Genomic DNA, 17663 nt, shown 5'->3' with positions numbered 1-17663 from the left:
CACAATAATTTTCTGATCTGAAACTTTTATTTGTTGTACATAATGTCCTCTGACATCATTTTCTATGACTTGAAAATAGACTTCTTGACATCAAGAAAGATTTCTACATTTCTACTTTAACGAGTCGGCATCTCTGGATGTTCCGCTTACCCCGGACCAGGCCCTGATCCCCCGGGACTCTAAAGAGGAAGCGACGGTGAAAGAGGCAGGCGAGGCGGCATCCTGACGAGACGACGTTGGCGAGCAAATTAACCGCCTCTACTCTCACTTCTGTTGGCGAGCGTAGAGTCACTAGAGAACAAACTAGATGAGCTCTGTTCCAGACTATCCTATCTACAGGACCTGTAATATTCTATGTTTCTCAGAGTTGTGGCTGAACAAGGACGTGGATAATATACAGTACCAGTCAAAAGTTTGGACACCTACTTATTGAAGGATTTTATTCATTTTTTTTACTATTTTCTACATTGTAGAATAATAGTGAAGACATCAAAACTATGAAATAACACATGGAATCATGTAGTAACCAAAAAACTGTTAAACGAATCAAAATATATTTTAGATTCTTTAAAGTAGACACTTTTTGCCTTGACAGTTTTGCACACTCTTGGCATTCTCAACCAGCTTCACCTGGAATGCTTTACCAACAATCTTGAAGGAGTTCCCACATATGCTGAGCACTTGTTTGCTGCTTTTCCTTCACACTGCGGTCCAACTCATCCCAAACCACCTTAATTGGGTTGAGGTTGGATGCTTGTGGAGGCCAGGTCATCTGATGCAGCTCTAATGAACTTATACTCTGCAGCATAGGTAACTGTCATGGATGCCATGGTTGCACTTAGTTTGAAGATGTAATCCAGAGATTTCTGTGTGTTCTCTTTTCAAATCCATCTGCATATTAGCAATCAAATGCCAAAATTTGCTCCAGCTCTTCAGCTATCAGACTCTAATTCCACTGATTTCAAAACTCGGTCCTCCAGAAAGTGGAGAGCAACACTGAAGCAGTTTTAATACGTGATGTCTTTCTAAAAAGCTGCATTAGACAGGATTGCCTACACATACTGATCATTTACAGATGGCGTACAGTAGACCACATACTGATCATTTACAGATGGCGTACAGTAGACCACATACTGATCATTTACAGATGACGTACAGTAGACCACATACTGATCATTTACAGATGGCGTACAGTAGACCACATACTGATCATTTACAGATGGCGTACAGTAGACCACATACTGATCATTTACAGATGGCGTACAGTAGACCACATACTGATCATTTACAGATGGCGTACAGTAGACCACATACTGATCATTTACAGATGGCGTACAGTAGACCACATACTGATCATTTACAGATGGCGTACAGTAGACCACATACTGATCATTTACAGATGGCGTACAGTAGACCACATACTGATCATTTACAGGCGGCGTACAGTCAGCCCACATACTGATCATTTACGGACGGCGTACAGTAGACCACATACTGATCATTTACGGACGGCGTACAGTAGACCACATACTGATCATTTACGGACGGCGATACAGTAGACCACATACTGATCATTTACGGACGGCGTACAGTAGACCACATACTGATCATTTACGGACGGCGTACAGTAGACCACATACTGATCATTTACGGGCGGCGTACAGTAGACCACATACTACATTTACAGGCGGCGTAGACCACATACTGATCATTTACGGGCGGCGTACAGTAGACCACATACTGATCATTTACGGACGGCGTACAGTAGACCACATACTGACCATTTACGGACGGCGTACAGTAGACCACATGCTGATCATTTACGGACGGCGTACAGTAGACCACATGCTGATCATTTACGGACGGCGTACAGTAGACCACATGCTGATCATTTACGGGCGGCGTACAGTAGACCACATGCTGATCATTTACGGACGGCGTACAGTAGACCACATGCTGATCATTTACGGACGGATCGTACAGTAGACCACATGCTGATCATTTACGGACGGTAGACCACATACAGTAGACCACATGCTGATCATTTACGGACGGACGTCACAGTAGACCACATACTGATCATTTACAGATGGCGTACAGTAGACCACATACTGATCATTTACTGATGGCGTACAGTAGACCACATACTGATCGTTTACAGATGGCGTACCAGTTTGTTAATAAAATCTAGTGGAAGGCGTAGGAAGTGCGAACAGATCCATATCTTACTGGGATGTGAATAGGTGATGAGTTGAAAATCAACCAGCCCCAGAATTTCCACTTCCTGCTTGGAAGTTTGCCTGCCCTATGAGTTCTGTTATACTCCCAGACATAATTCAAACAGTTTTAGAAACTTCAGGGTGTTTTCTATCCAATAGTAATAATAATATGCATATATTAGCATCTGAGACAGAGTAGGAGTCAGTTCACTATGGGCACACAATTCATCCAAAGTGAAAATGCTGCCCCCTATCCCTAATAGGTTAGGCACATGAAGGTTCACATGTTCCAGAAGGCATTTCTGACAACAAAAAAAACGTATTTTCGTAATTATTGTTTTTTTAAATGTTCAAATGTCACTCCTGTGAAGTAATGATACGCCTAGTTTCCTGAAACGAGTCACATTTTGTTACGTTAAAGCCTTTATTCTAAAAATAGATTTAAAAAATAATAATTCTCATCCATCTACACAACCAGCCGCTAAGTTTTTGTCACGTTCAGTGAAATGCCTTTCGTCCTTGCTTTACGATGTTTCATGCTCTGTTTCATCTGACGCTTCTGATCTCTGCTCCAACAGTAGACATCAATCAGTCTTCTGTCTTGATGTTATGGATTTCTCTGTCTGTTACCCCCCACCGCCTCTCTCCAGTCTTGGAATGAATCACAAGACCAGTTTCTTTAGGACATCTGTGTACATTGGACAATAAATATTTTATCATCTTCTCTCTGCAGAGGCAAGCCTTCCAATGGCGACTTCCGTAGTACTAAGGACCGTCGTGACTGTAGCCGCAGCCCCATGGAGCGAGCCGCCACCCCCTCCATGGTTCTCCATGTCAACCACCACCTTTATGGCCCCCACCACCACATGCCCAGCCTGGCCATGGACCAGCCTCTCGCCCTGACCAAAAACAACATGGATGCCGCCCGTACCTTTGTCATCTCACCAACCGTCAGCCCTGTGGAACGCCAGCAGGTTAGACTCAAGACGAACACACACACTTTCAGGGCATAAGAATATGCAGGTAACACGTTGTCTTCAAAACCCCATGCCAAGTCCACGTTGTCTTCAAAACCCCATGCCAAGTCCACGTTGTCTTCAACACCCCATGCTAAGTCCACGTTGTCTTCAACACCCCATGCTAAGTCCACGTTGTCTTCAACACCCCATGCTAAGTCCACGTTGTCTTCAACACCCCATGCTAAGTCCACGTTGTCTTCAACACCCCATGCTAAGTCCACGTTGTCTTCAACACCCCATGCTAAGTCCACGTTGTCTTCAACACCCCATGCTAAGTCCACGTTGTCTTCAACACCCCATGCTAAGTCCACGTTGTCTTCAACACCCCATGCTAAGTCCACGTTGTCTTCAACACCCCATGCTAAGTGCACGTTGTCTTCAACACCCCATGCTAAGTCCACGTTGTCTTCAACACCCCATGCTAAGTCCACGTTGTCTTCAACACCCCATGCTAAGTCCACGTTGTCTTCAACACCCCATGCTAAGTCCACGTTGTCTTCAACACCCCATGCTAAGTCCACGTTGTCTTCAACACCCCATGCTAAGTCCACGTTGTCTTCAACACCCCATGCTAAGTCCACGTTGTCTTCAACACCCCATGCTAAGTCCACGTTGTCTTCAACACCCCATGCTAAGTCCACGTTGTCTTCAACACCCCATGCTAAGTGCACGTTGTCTTCAACACCCCATGCTAAGTGCACGTTGTCTTCAACACCCCATGCTAAGTCCACGTTGTCTTCAACACCCCATGCTAAGTCCACGTTGTCTTCAACACCCCATGCTAAGTCCACGTTGTCTTCAACACCCCATGCTAAGTCCACGTTGTCTTCAACACCCCATGCTAAGTCCAGGTTGTCTTCAACACCCCATGCTAAGTCCAGGTTGTCTTCAACACCCCATGCTAAGTCCACGTTGTCTTCAACACCCCATGCTAAGTCCAGGTTGTCTTCAACACCCCATGCTAAGTCCAGGTTGTCTTCAACACCCCATGCTAAGTCCTGAACGTGTTTTGTTTGATTTCTTTGTGTTTGTTTAGAATCGTCCATCAGTGATAACGTGCGCTCCAGCCAAAAACCGGAACTGTAACCTGCCTAACAACTACAATAGACCAGCCTGCAACTGTAAGTAGCATCATATATATTATACCATACTGCTACAGTAGACCAGCCTGCAACTGTAAGTAGCATCATATATATTATACCATACTGCTACAGTAGACCAGCCTGCAACTGTAAGTAGCATCATATATATTATACCATACTGCTACAATAGACCAGCCTGCAACTGTAAGTAGCATCATATATATTATACCATACTGCTACAGTAAACCAGCCTCCAGACACAAGTCATCAGATGAGCCCTATGCTGCCTGTAGACTCCAACTGGGACCACATAAGGGTCCTAGATTTGGTTTGGGATTAGAGTGAAGTTAGATGGATGTTAGAGCCCCGCCTGTCTGGATGTTAGAGCCTGTCTGGATGTTAGAGCCCCGCCTGTCTGGATGTTAGAGCCCCGCCTGTCTGGATGTTAGAGCCCCGCCTGTCTGGATGTTAGAGCCCCGCCTGTCTGGGGTTAGAGCCCCGCCTGTCTGGATGATAGAGCCCCGCCTGTCTAGATGTTAGAGCCCCGCCTGTCTGGGGTTAGAGCCCCGCCTGTCTGGGGTTAGAGCCCCGCCTGTCTGGGGTTAGAGCCCCGCCTGTCTGGGGTTAGAGCCCCGCCTGTCTGGGGTTAGAGCCCCGCCTGTCTAGATGTTAGAGCCCCGCCTGTCTGGATGTTAGAGCCCCGCCTGTCTGGATGTTAGAGCCCCGCCTGTCTGGATGTTAGAGCCCCGCCTGTCTGGATGTTAGAGCCCCGCCTGTCTGGATGTTAGAGCCCCGCCTGTCTGGATGTTAGAGCCCCGCCTGTCTGGATGATAGAGCCCCGCCTGTCTGGATGTTAGAGCCCCGCCTGTCTGGATGTTAGAGCCCCGCCTGTCTGGGGTTAGAGCCCCGCCTGTCTGGATGTTAGAGCCCCGCCTGTCTGGGGTTAGAGCCCCGCCTGTCTGGGGTCAGAGCCCCACCTGTCTGGATGTTAGAGCCCCGCCTGTCTGGATGTTAGAGCCCCGCCTGTCTAGATGTTAGAGCCCCGCCTGTCTAGATGTTAGAGCCCCGCCTGTCTAGATGTTAGAGCCCCGCCTGTCTAGATGTTAGAGCCCCGCCTGTCTAGATGTTAGAGCCCCGCCTGTCTAGATGTTAGAGCCCCGCCTGTCTAGATGTTAGAGCCCCGCCTGTCTAGATGTTAGAGCCCCGCCTGTCTAGATGTTAGAGCCCCGCCTGTCTAGATGTTAGAGCCCCGCCTGTCTGGATGTTAGAGCCCCGCCTGTCTGGGGTTAGAGCCCCGCCTGTCTGGGGTTAGAGCCCCGCCTGTCTGGGGTTAGAGCCCCACCTGTCTAGATGTTAGAGCCCCGCCTGTCTGGGGTTAGAGCCCCGCCTGTCTGGGGTTAGAGCCCCGCCTGTCTGGGGTTAGAGCCCCGCCTGTCTGGGGTTAGAGCCCCGCCTGTCTGGGGTTAGAGCCCCGCCTGTCTAGATGTTAGAGCCCCGCCTGTCTGGATGTTAGAGCCCCGCCTGTCTGGGGTTAGAGCCCCGCCTGTCTAGATGTTAGAGCCCCGCCTGTCTGGGGTTAGAGCCCCTCCTGTCTGGATGTTAGAGTTATAGCCCTGTCCTTTCTTTTCTCTTCCAGCCAACTCTGCGTGTGTTGACCCGGTGATCGAGGAGCATTTCCGTCGCAGCCTGGGGAGGAACTACAAGCAGCCGGAACCCGTCTCTAACTCTGTGTCCATCACCGGCTCTGTGGACGACCATTTCACCAAGGCCTTAGGAGAAACCTGGCTGCAGATCAAAGCCAAAGGAAGCTCCTCCTCCTCCTCCTCCTCCTCCTCCCCTGACTCCTCCCCCAACAGTCACATGGTCAACCACAGCCACTCTCCATCCATTGTGTCCTGATGGGAGGGGCTTAGAGCCAGCTAAAACCCGCCCCCCTGCCCCATCCCTTCATCACTGTAACACCACAGGTTAAAACCGCCCTGCTGGAGAGTTACTGGCTAGGCAGGGTGTATTCATTTAGCTCCAGCCCTGTTGTAACTAACACCTGATGCATCTAATCAAGGTCCCGATGAACAGCTGATGTAGAAGAATCAGTCATATTCATGAGGTCACCAAACTTGTTTTAATTTTGTGTTGCAAAATATTTAGTTATAGTGTGCACTAACAAATACGACCACAGGTGTGTTTCAGAGCAGGGCTGGAGGAAAACCCTGCGCGTCCAATGTCTCTCCTTCCAGGAAGAGGGTTGGCCTTGTTCCCTGGTGTAAGACTACCCTGCATGATGTAACCCCGTAGAGAGCTGTGCCTGTAGCTAGGGATATAGCCATGTATATAACCATGGAGTAAAAGGGAAGCATTTTCTTTTCTCTACGTTTTGACTTTTGTCCTTTATTTAGTTTTGAATTGACTTTTTATGTAGAAGTAGGTTTTGCGTACTTCTTTCTGCTTGTGTTATTGGACGGCTGAGATTTTGAAGAGAAAAGCTGAGTGGGAAACGGTTTGTTTCTGTGAACAATGAGATGTACGGATTCAAAATAGAGACGCATCCCAACCAACCACATGCCTTCGTTACCAAAGAGAACTCTGATGCAAATCTGTTACCTCCTTTAAAAAAAAAGAAAATGCATTTTATTTCCCCCATCTTTTAGTTTGCTCCCTCACCCCTCCACCCCTACTTTCCTCTCCCTCACCCCTACTTTCCTCTCCCTCACCCCTACTTTCCTCTCCCTCACCCCTACTTTCCTCTCCTTCTTTCCTCTCCCTCACCCCTACTTTCCTCTCCCTCACCCCTCCACCCCTACTTTCCTCTCCCTCACCCCTCCACCCCTACTTTCCTCTCCCTCACCCCTCCACCCCTACTTTCCTCTCCCTCACCCCTCCACCCCTACTTTCCTCTCCCTCACCCATCAACCCCTACTTTCCTCTCCCCTTTTCTTCTCCCCCTTTCTTCTCCCCTACTTTCCTCTCCCCCTTTCCTCTCCCCTACTTTCCTCTCCCCCTTTCCTCTCCCCTACTTTCCTCTCCCCTACCCCCTTATAGCTCTTCTGTCTCTCTCTCTGCGGCACGTTGGTGTGGTAGGTAGATTATGTCTCCTCTCTCTGCGGCACTGTGGTGTGGTAGGTAGATTATGTCTCTCTCTGCAGCACTGTGGTGTGGTAGGTAGATTATGTCTCTCTCTGCAGCACTGTGGTGTGGTAGGTAGATTATGTCTCTCTCTGCGACACTGTGGTGTGGTGGGTAGAGGTAGATTATGTCTCTCTGCGGCACTGTGGTGTGGTAGGTAGATTATGTCTCTCTCTGCGGCACTGTGGTGTGGTAGGTAGATTATGTCTCCTCTCTCTGCGGCACGGTGGTGTGGTAGGTAGATTATGTGTCCTCTCTCTGCGGCACGGTGAGGTGGTAGGTAGAGTACATCTCCTCTCTCTGCGACACTGTGAGGTGGTAGGTAGAGTACATCTCCTCTCTCTGCGACACTGTGAGGTGGTAGGTAGAGTACATCTCCTCTCTCTGCAACACTGTGGTGTGGTAGGTAGATTATGTCTCTCTCTGCAGCACTGTGGTGTGGTAGGTAGAGTACATCTCCTCTCTCTGCAGCACTGTGGTGTGGTAGGTAGAGTACATCTCCTCTCTCTGCAACACTGTGGTGTGGTAGGTAGATTATGTCTCTCTCTGCAGCACTGTGGTGTGGTAGGTAGATTATGTCTCTCTCTGCGACACTGGTGTGGTAGGTAGATTATGTTTCTCTCTGCGGCACTGTGGTGTGGTAGGTAGAGGTAGATTATGTCTCTCTCTGCGGCACTGTGGTGTGGTAGGTAGATTATGTTTCTCTCTGCGGCACTGTGGTGTGGTAGGTAGAGGTAGATTATGTCTCTCTCTGCAGCACTGTGGTGTGGTAGGTAGATTATGTTTCTCTCTGCAGCACTGTGGTGTGGTAGGTAGAGTAGATTATGTCTCTCTGCGGCACTGTGGTGTGGTAGGTAGATTATGTCTCTCTGCGGCACTGTGGTGTGGTAGGTAGAGGTAGATTATGTCTCTCTGCGGCACTGTGGTGTGGTAGGTAGATTATGTTTCTCTCTGCGGCACTGTGGTGTGGTAGGTAGAGGTAGATTATGTCTCTCTGCGGCACTGTGGTGTGGTAGGTAGATTATGTCTCTCTCTGCAGCACTGTGGTGTGGTAGGTAGATTATGTTTCTCTCTGCAGCACTGTGGTGTGGTAGGTAGAGGTAGATTATGTCTCTCTGCGGCACTGTGGTGTGGTAGGTAGATTATGTCTCTCTGCGGCACTGTGGTGTGGTAGGTAGAGGTAGATTATGTCTCTCTGCGGCACTGTGGTGTGGTAGGTAGAGGTAGATTATGTCTCTCTGCGGCACTGTGGTGTGGTAGGTAGAGGTAGATTATGTCTCTCTCTGCAGCACTGTGGTGTGGTAGGTAGATTATGTTTCTCTCTGCAGCACTGTGGTGTGGTAGGTAGAGGTAGATTATGTCTCTCTGCGGCACTGTGGTGTGGTAGGTAGATTATGTCTCTCTGCGGCACTGTGGTGTGGTAGGTAGAGGTAGATTATGTCTCTCTGCGGCACTGTGGTGTGGTAGGTAGATTATGTTTCTCTCTGCGGCACTGTGGTGTGGTAGGTAGAGGTAGATTATGTCTCTCTGCAGCACTGTGGTGTGGTAGGTAGATTATGTCTCTCTCTGCAGCACTGTGGTGTGGTAGGTAGATTATGTTTCTCTCTGCAGCACTGTGGTGTGGTAGGTAGAGGTAGATTATGTCTCTCTGCGGCACTGTGGTGTGGTAGGTAGATTATGTCTCTCTGCGGCACTGTGGTGTGGTAGGTAGAGGTAGATTATGTCTCTCTCTGCGGCACTGTGGTGTGGTAGGTAGATTATGTTTCTCTCTGCGGCACTGTGGTGTGGTAGGTAGAATTTTGCTCTCTGGTTTAATTGGTCAAGTAAAAGTAGTGCTTACAGAATAAGGTGGATATTTTGTTTTTAAATAGCTGGTATCTATTCATGTTTATTAGACATTTCAATCTTATTACAAGTTACATTGTTTTTGTTTTATATATTTGTTTTCTGCAATAACAACATCCGTTGTAGCTGCATTTACTGCTGGTCCAGTTAGACTCCATGTTAATATGTAGTATTCTTCAGTTCTCTCTGGTAGCAACCAGCTAGCGACACAGAGGACAGCCTCCGGACAGGCCTTCTGTACTCTTCTATATGATCAGTTTAGATTCTAATCTATAACAATAATATGTTTTCTGTAACGTTACCGTAATCGTTCTATAGCGTTATTGATAATCCCTGGATGCTACTGCGTTTTTTGTTCTGCATGACTGAAAATGGAATTAACGCAACAAACCAGCCGGCGAGATCGACCCAGAGTCGACCTTTTATCAGAACCTTCTTTTTCTTTCTGTCCACTAGTTTTTTTTTAAATGTTGTGTTTTTCATGTCGTTGTTGTTTCTACTTCTCTGATGAACAACTGTGGGTGTGTAGCGGAATGCATCTTATGAGCACAAGATGTTGAAAATAAGTCTTTCAAACTATTTTGCTCACTGGGTAGATAGGCAGCTGCAGCTTGTGAAACGAACTTGTTTTACTAACTCCTGTACCAAGGCAGCAGACATTCCTTCCTATAGGGAACCTAGGACAGGTGTTGCATTCATATCAGTATTAGTATAGCTACTAACTTAGTAACAGAAAGGTGGTGATTTAGTGTTGCAACATTCCGGAAACATTCCCTGAAAATTCCTTGATTTTTTTCCGGAAAATCCTGGTTGGAAAATCCACAAATCTTCCAAACAACCAGAATTGATAGAAAACCTGAGAATTTTGGGGGATGTAACCGTAAGGTGCAAATCTAGTGGTGAAGGTGACAGAACATGGTTAAAGCTTAAGGGTTGATGAAGCACTGTCTATACAGCTCTTATATGCCCTTACATTCCATCATCCCAAGTCAAATCTATAGTTCCTGTAACTACACCAAGGCTACACGTCCTACATGGAACCCTATTCCCAATGTAAAGCTTCACACTTTGTCTGGCCACATTTAGTGCATAACGATTAGGGATGTCATTAGGGACGGAGCCTAAACCATATTCTCTCAGAGACCGGATCCAGCTGAACCTAAACCATATTCTCTCTGAGACCGGATCCAGCTGAACCTAAACCATATTCTCTCAGAGACTGGATCCAGCTGAACCTAAACCATATTCTCTCAGAGACCGGATCCAGCTGAACCTAAACCATATTCTCTCAGAGACCGGATCCAGCTGAACCTAAACCATATTCTCTCAGAGACTGGATCCAGCTGAACCTAAACCATATTCTCTCAGAGACCGGATCCAGCTGAACCTAAACCATATTCTCTCAGAGACCGGATCCAGCTGAAACTAAACCATATTCTCTCAGAGACCGGATCCAGCTGAACCTAAACCATATTTTCTCAGAGACCGGATCCAGCTGAAACTAAACCATATTCTCTCAGAGCTGATCCAGCTGCTAGTCAGTTGATGTTATTATTATTGACTTTAATCTGAGTTCAGATTTAAACAAAAACTAATGTATAGTTCTTCAAAGATGACTGGTTGATTTTCACATTGTACTTTCGGTAAATGTTATGAGAGAACTAAAACGTTGATAATGTCCTTTAAAAGAATGATCAATTATAATGTGCATGAACAGAAAGGGAAGAGGTGTAGTGTCCAGAGGTCATTTCGTTATAAAAACGCGTCACTAGGGTCGCACATTTCCGGTGACCTGGGAATTATTATTTTTTTGGAAAGCTACCAGAATTTTTCAAAAACATTTGGAGGCTCTCACTCATTCTGCTATGGCAACACAATGCCCTACACGCTGTAGGAAAATCACTTAATAAAAAAACAACTTTTTATATATAGTTAATTATGAGACCATCATTACGCTGTGCGTAACGATTGTACAGAGAAAATTGTAGGTATTTTTTGAGGATCAATTTGTTTAATGACATGTAGCTATTTAATTTTCCCCCTTTTTTTTGTTTGTGTATAAAATAAATGTTTTAAAAAGTTGATCTTTTTTTTTGTTTTTAGAGTTGTTCTTTTAAAAGGTTAAAGTGCAGGAACACAGTAATAATATAAACACTGCGTTGATGATAGCCACTTGTGTATTATGACGCATAATGTGTATAATGCTGAATCAAGGCTACTCAGCAGATACTCTACAAAAGGTATATCCCAAATGACAGTCTCTTCCCTTTATAGTACACTACCAGAGGACAAAAGTAGTGCACTAAATAGGGAATTGGGGGGTCATTCGGGACAGTGATTTTTTTTTTGAGACTATCTTTGTCGTCCATCTTGTTTGTGAGATCCGAACACTACTGTATTAGTCATGTTATTTAATGGTAGATCACAGGAAGACTGGCTGTGTGCTTCTAAATCAACAGCTGTGTCCTAAGTAGCACCCTTCTCTCAAAAGTAGTGCACTATACAGGGAATATACCGTTGAAGTCAAAAGTTTACATACACCTTAGCCAAATATATTTAAACTCAGTTTTTCCACAATTTCTGAAATTTAATCCTCGTAAAAAATTCCCCGGTCAGTTAAGTCTTATGTCTTGAGATGTTGCTTCAATATATCCACATAATTTTCCCCCCTCATGATGCCATCTATTTTGTGAAGTGAACCAGTCCCTCCTGCAGCAAAGCACCCCCACAACATGGTGCTGCCACCCCCGTGCTTCACGGTTGGGATGGTGTTCTTCGGCTTGCAAGCATCCCCCTTTTTTCCTCCAAACATAACGATGGTCATTATGGCCAAACAGTTCCATTTGTTTCATCAGAGCAGAGGACATTTCTCCAAAAAGTACCATCTATGTCCCCATATGTAGTTGCAAACCGTAGTCTGGCTTTTTTATGGCGGTTTAGGAGCAGTGGCTTCTTCCTTGCTGAGTGGCCTTTCAGGTTATGTCGATATAGTACTCGTTTTACTGTGGATGTAGATACTTTTGTACCTGTTTCCTCCAGCAACTTTACAATGTCCTTTGCTGTTGTTCTGGGATTGATTTGCACTTTTCTCATCAAAGTACGTAAAAACACATTCTGAGGTCTTGGTTGATTTCTTTTGATTTTCCCATGATGTCAAGCGAAGAGGCACTGAGTTTGAAGGTAGGCCTTGAAATACATCCACAGGTACACCTCCAATTGACTCAAATTATGTCAATTAGCCTATCAGAAGCTTCTAAAGCCATGACATTTTCTAGAATTTTCCAATCTGTTTAAAGGCACAGTCAACTTAGTGTATGTAAACTTCTGACCAACTGGAATTGTGATACAGTGAATTATAAGTGAGATAATCTAAAACAGATAGTTGGAAAAATGACTTGTGTCATGCACACACTAGATGTCCTAACCAACTTGCCAAAACTAATTTGTTAACAAGACATTTGTGTAGTGGTTGAAAAATGAGTTTGAATGACTCCAACCTAAGTGTATGTTAAATTCTGACTTCAACTGTATTCCCTGACAAAGGTAATGCATTATGGGAATCGGGTCCCACTGACACACACAACTTTCAAGCTGCATCAACATTGTAAAACCTAGTACTATGTTGTAGTACTATGTAGTAGTACTGTAGTACTGTAGTACTACTATGTAGTAGTACTATGTAGTAGTACTGTAGTACTATGTAGTAGTACTGTAGTACTATGTATTGTACTCTCCAAACTGTAAAATCTTTATTAAACCTTAATTTTGTGGCCTTGTTTCTCCAATTGAAAAAGTTTTTGTACTTAAGTCAATGAACAATAAAGTGCTCTGAAACGGCAAGTCTCAGTCTGGTCACTGTTATTATCAATAATTTATTAATGAATAATTAATTAATTTATCTTCTTTCTACGTTATTAATGTTCTTATTATACACTACCGTTCAAACATTTGGAAATGTCCTTGTTTTTGAAAGCACATTTTTGTTGTTCATTAAAATAACATCAAATTGATCAGAAATATAGACATTGTTAATGTTGTAAATGACTATTTTAGCTGGAAATAGCAGATTTTTTAAGGGAATTTCTACATAGGCGTAAAGAGGCCCAATGAATGAAGGCTATTCCATGCGAGAAATTGCCAAGAAACTGAAGATCTCGTACTGTGTTCATAGAACAGCGCAAACTGGCTCTAACCAGAATAGAAAGAGGAGTGGGAGGCTCCGGTGCACAACTGAGCAAGAGGACAAGTACAGTAGAGTGTCTAGTATAAGAAACAGGCGCCTCACAAGTCCTCAGCTTGCAGCTTCATTAAATAGTACCCGCAAAACACCAGTCCCAACGTCAACAGTGAGGAGGCGACTCTGGGATGCTGGCCTTCTAGGCAGAGTTGTAAGGAAAAAGCCATATCTCAGACTGGCCAATAAAAAGAAAATATTAAGATGGGCAAAAGAACACAGACACTGGACAGAAGAACTCTGCCAAGAAGGCCAGAGTCGCCTCATCACTGTTGACTGGTGTTTTTTATGTGTACCATTTCTGAGGTTGGTAACTCTAATGAACTTATCCTCTGCGGTAACTCTGGGTCTTCCTTTCCTGTGGCAGTCCTCATGAGAGACAGTTTTATCATAGAGTTTTATGATTATGATTTTATGATTTTTGCAACTGCACCTGAAGAAACTTTCAAAATTATTGAAATGTTCTGCATGGATTGACCTTCATGTCTTAAAGTAATGATGGACTGTCATTTCTCTTTGCTTATTTGAGCTGTTCTTGCCATAATATGGACTTGGTCTTTTACCAAATAGGGCTACCTTCTGTATATCACCCCTACCTTGTCACAACACAACTGACTGGCTCAAATGCATTAAGAAGGAAAGAAATTCCACAAATGAACTTTTCAAAAGGCACACCTGTTAATTGAAATGCATTCCAGGTGACTACCTCGTGAGCTGATTGAGAGAATGCCAAGAGTGTGCAAAGCTGTGAAGGCAAGGGTGGCTACTTTGAAGAATCTCAAATATAAAATATATTTTGTTTTGTGCGTTCTGAGATGTTATGCACACCACTCTGTACTTGGAGAACACCTGCACTTTCCATGACATATCTTTCACCTGGATTCACCTGGTCAGTCTATGATCCCTTATTGATGTCACTTGTTAAATCCACTTCAGTCAGTGTAGATGAAGAGGAGGAGACGGGTTATAGAAGGATTTTTAAACCTTGAGACATGGATTGTCTTAGTGTGACATTCAGAGGGTGAATGGGAAAAGACAAAATATTTAAGTATGGTAGTACCATAGTGCCAGGTGCACCGGTTTGTGTCAAGAACTGCAACGCTGCTGGGATTTTCAGTTTCCTGTGTGTATCAAGAATGGTCCACCACCCAAAGGACATCCAGCCAACTTGACACGACTCCAATACACAGTTAACATGGGCCAGCATTTGATTCTTTGTAGAGTCCGTCCTTTGAAAAATGGAGGCTTTTCTGAGGGCAAAGAGGGGTGCAACTCAATATTAGGAATGTGTTTTAATGTTTTGTACACTCAGTAAAGGTCAAATACATTCCCTGCAACTGTAATAATGTAGCTGTGAGTCGGGAAGCAACGTTTTAATGAAACAAACAAAAACCAAGAACGAGACAATTCCATTAGGCTACAGACCGGTACACAAGAATACAGACCGGTACACAAGAATACAGACCGGTACACAAGAATACAGACCGGTACACAAGAATTACAGACCGGTACACAAGAATACAGACCGGTACACAAGAATACAGACCGGTACACAAGAATACAGACACAAGAATACAGACAAGAATACAGACCGGTACACAAGAATACAGACCGGTACACAAGAATACAGACCGGTACACAAGAATTACAGACCGGTACACAAGAATACAGACCGGTACACAAGAACACAGACCGGTACACAAGAACACAGACCGGTACACAAGAATACAGACCGGTACACAAGAATGACACAAGAATACAGACCGGTACACAAGAATACAGACCGGTACACAAGAATACAGACCGGTACACAAGAACACAGACCGGTTACAGACCGGTACACAAGAATACAGACCGGTACACAAGAATACAGACAGAATACAGACCGGTACACAAGAACACAGACCGGTACACAAGAATACAGACCGGTACACAAGAATGACAGACCGGTACACAAGAATACAGACCGGTACACAAGAATACAGACCGGTACACAAACACAGACCGGTAACACAGAACCAGACCGTACACAAACACAGACCGAATACAGACCGGTACACAAGAACACAGACCGGTACACAAGAATACAGACCGGTACACAAGAACACAGACCGGTACACAAGAATACAGACCGGTACACAGAGAACACAGACCGGTACACAAGAATACAGACCGGTACACAAGAATACAGACCGGTACACACTAACACAGACCGGTACACAAGAACACAGACCGGTACACAAGAATACAGACCGGTACACAAGAATACAGACCGGTACACAAGAAATACAGACCGGTACACAATAATTACAGACCGGTACACAAGAATAATACCAACTGATGAGTGAACATAAGCACCAGCTGTCAGAGCAGCTCACAGATTACTGCACCTGTACATAGCCCATCTATAATTTAGCCCAAACAACTATCTCTCCCCCTACTGTATTTATTTATTTATTTTTGCTCCTTTGCACCCCATTATTTCTATTTCTACTTTGCACATTCTTCCACTGCAAATCTACCATTCCAGTGTTTTACTTGCTATATTGTATTTACTTTGCCACCATGGCCTTTTTGCTTTTACCTCCCTTATCTCACCTCACTTGCTCACATTGTATTTTGACTTATTTTTCTACTGTATTATTGACTGTATGTTTGTTTTACTCCATGTGTAACTCTGTGTTGTTGTATGTGTCGAACTGCTTTGCTTTATCTTGGCCAAGTCGCAATTGTAAATGAGAACTTGTTTTCAACTTGCCTACCTGGTTAAATAAAGGTGAAATAAAATAAAAAAATAAAAATAAGAGAGTAACCTAAAGAGGAGGAAATGATAAAGGTAATGGAGTCCAGGTGTGAATCATAAAGATTAACAGGTGCGCGTAATGATGAGTCCAGGTGTGCGGAATGATGAGTCCAGGTGTGCGTAATGATGAGTCCAGGTGTGCGTAATGATGAGTCCAGGTGCACGTAATGATGAGTCCAGGTGTGCGTAATGATGAACCCCAGGACCGGTGGTTAGTATTCCGGCCTACGACGGTCTGCAGGAGAAGATGTGACCGTAACGTATCTGAAAGGCTGAAATCAATCCCTGTAACATATCTGAAAAGCAATACATTCCCTGTAACGTATCTGAAAGGTTAACTGAAAAAGAGCCAATTGAGCCAACGTACAGTGAGCTGGTTCATATCAGGACAATTTAAATAAGTCTGGGAAACAAAAAAGGATGACTACAAAGACTCAGGTGAAACTGAAAGTAATTTTATCATTTCAAATGGTCATCATTAGGCTTGAGCAATATACCTTGAGCAATATACCTTGAGCAAAATACCTTGAGCAATACCGTCCCAAAAATACCAATAGCTTTTATTTTATTTTTTGGGAAGGCCTAAAGCTTTGTGTGTTACACCACTCCTTATTACTTTAAGTTAATTTAATGTGTCACATAGATCGTTATCTCCAGCTATGCAATGTGGTTTGCTAACTTGCTAGTAGCTAAGTGGTTGATTACAGCAGAGACATTCGATCATGGATCCAGATCAAATCCCTTCCAAGATCCAGATCAAATCCCTTCCAAGATCCAGATCAAATCCCTTCCAGGATCCAGATCAAATCCCTTCTAGGATCCAGATCAAATCCCTTCCAGGATCCAGATCAAATCCATTATAGGATCCAGATCAAATCCCTTCCAGGATCCAGATCAAATCCCTTCCAGGATCCAGATCCCTGTTTTATAGTAGTTTGTGCTTGCATGAGCCGCGATGTCTGTCCTTGCAAGTACTTTGTTCGCACGTGTGTGTCCAAGGGGGTTTCCTGTACAGTTTTCCTTGTTACAGCAGTGAACTGACTTTAAGTGGAGGGGGGGGGGTAGCATTTTAAATGTTATTAGCCACTATAAAAATTACATCACCGGTAAGATTGTTTTGCAACTTTCTGATGATACCTTCACTTGGGCTCTCTGGTGGTGCAACGGTCTAAGGAACTACATCTCAGAGCTAGAGGCGTCACTACAGACTCTGGTTCGATTCCGGGCTGTATCACAACCGGCCGTGATCGGGATTCCCAATGGGCGGCGCAGAATTCGCCCAGCGTCGTCCGGGTTAGGGGAGAGTTTGGCTGGGGTAGGTCGTTATTGTCGTCATTG

At 44.7% G+C, this 17663-nt stretch overlaps 1 protein-coding gene and 1 long non-coding RNA gene across 6 annotated transcripts in view; both read left to right on the top strand.

Moving 5' to 3' along the window:
• The window catches only part of LOC112239327 (transcription cofactor vestigial-like protein 4), a 77066-nt gene extending 70004 nt beyond the window's left edge, over nt 1–7062 (top strand). For both annotated transcript variants that reach the window (XM_042329671.1, XM_042329666.1), the window contains 3 exons: nt 2953–3193; nt 4275–4359; nt 5957–7062. In XM_042329671.1, the coding sequence (XP_042185605.1) occupies nt 2953–3193; nt 4275–4359; nt 5957–6219 (589 nt within the window). In that variant the 3' untranslated portion in view covers nt 6220–7062. The remainder of the gene's footprint in view (nt 1–2952; nt 3194–4274; nt 4360–5956) is intronic.
• Nucleotides 7063–7263: 201 nt separating this feature from the next.
• Nucleotides 7264–11370, top strand: LOC112239328. 4 transcript variants are annotated; one of them, XR_006084511.1, is made up of 4 exons: nt 7264–7716; nt 7759–8255; nt 8378–8910; nt 8950–11370. It is a non-coding gene; the product is annotated as an uncharacterized LOC112239328 (long non-coding RNA). The 4 variants fall into 4 exon arrangements; XR_006084512.1 differs by having other exon boundaries at nt 7264–8255; nt 8378–8660; nt 8749–8910; XR_006084510.1 differs by having other exon boundaries at nt 7264–8093; nt 8460–8910.
• The last annotated feature ends 6293 nt before the right edge of the window (nt 11371–17663 follow it).

The sequence above is a fragment of the Oncorhynchus tshawytscha genome, linkage group LG02, assembly GCF_018296145.1.
Source record: "Oncorhynchus tshawytscha isolate Ot180627B linkage group LG02, Otsh_v2.0, whole genome shotgun sequence".
Taxonomy (NCBI): domain Eukaryota; kingdom Metazoa; phylum Chordata; class Actinopteri; order Salmoniformes; family Salmonidae; genus Oncorhynchus; species Oncorhynchus tshawytscha.
This window is presented reverse-complemented; position numbering and strand designations above follow the sequence as displayed.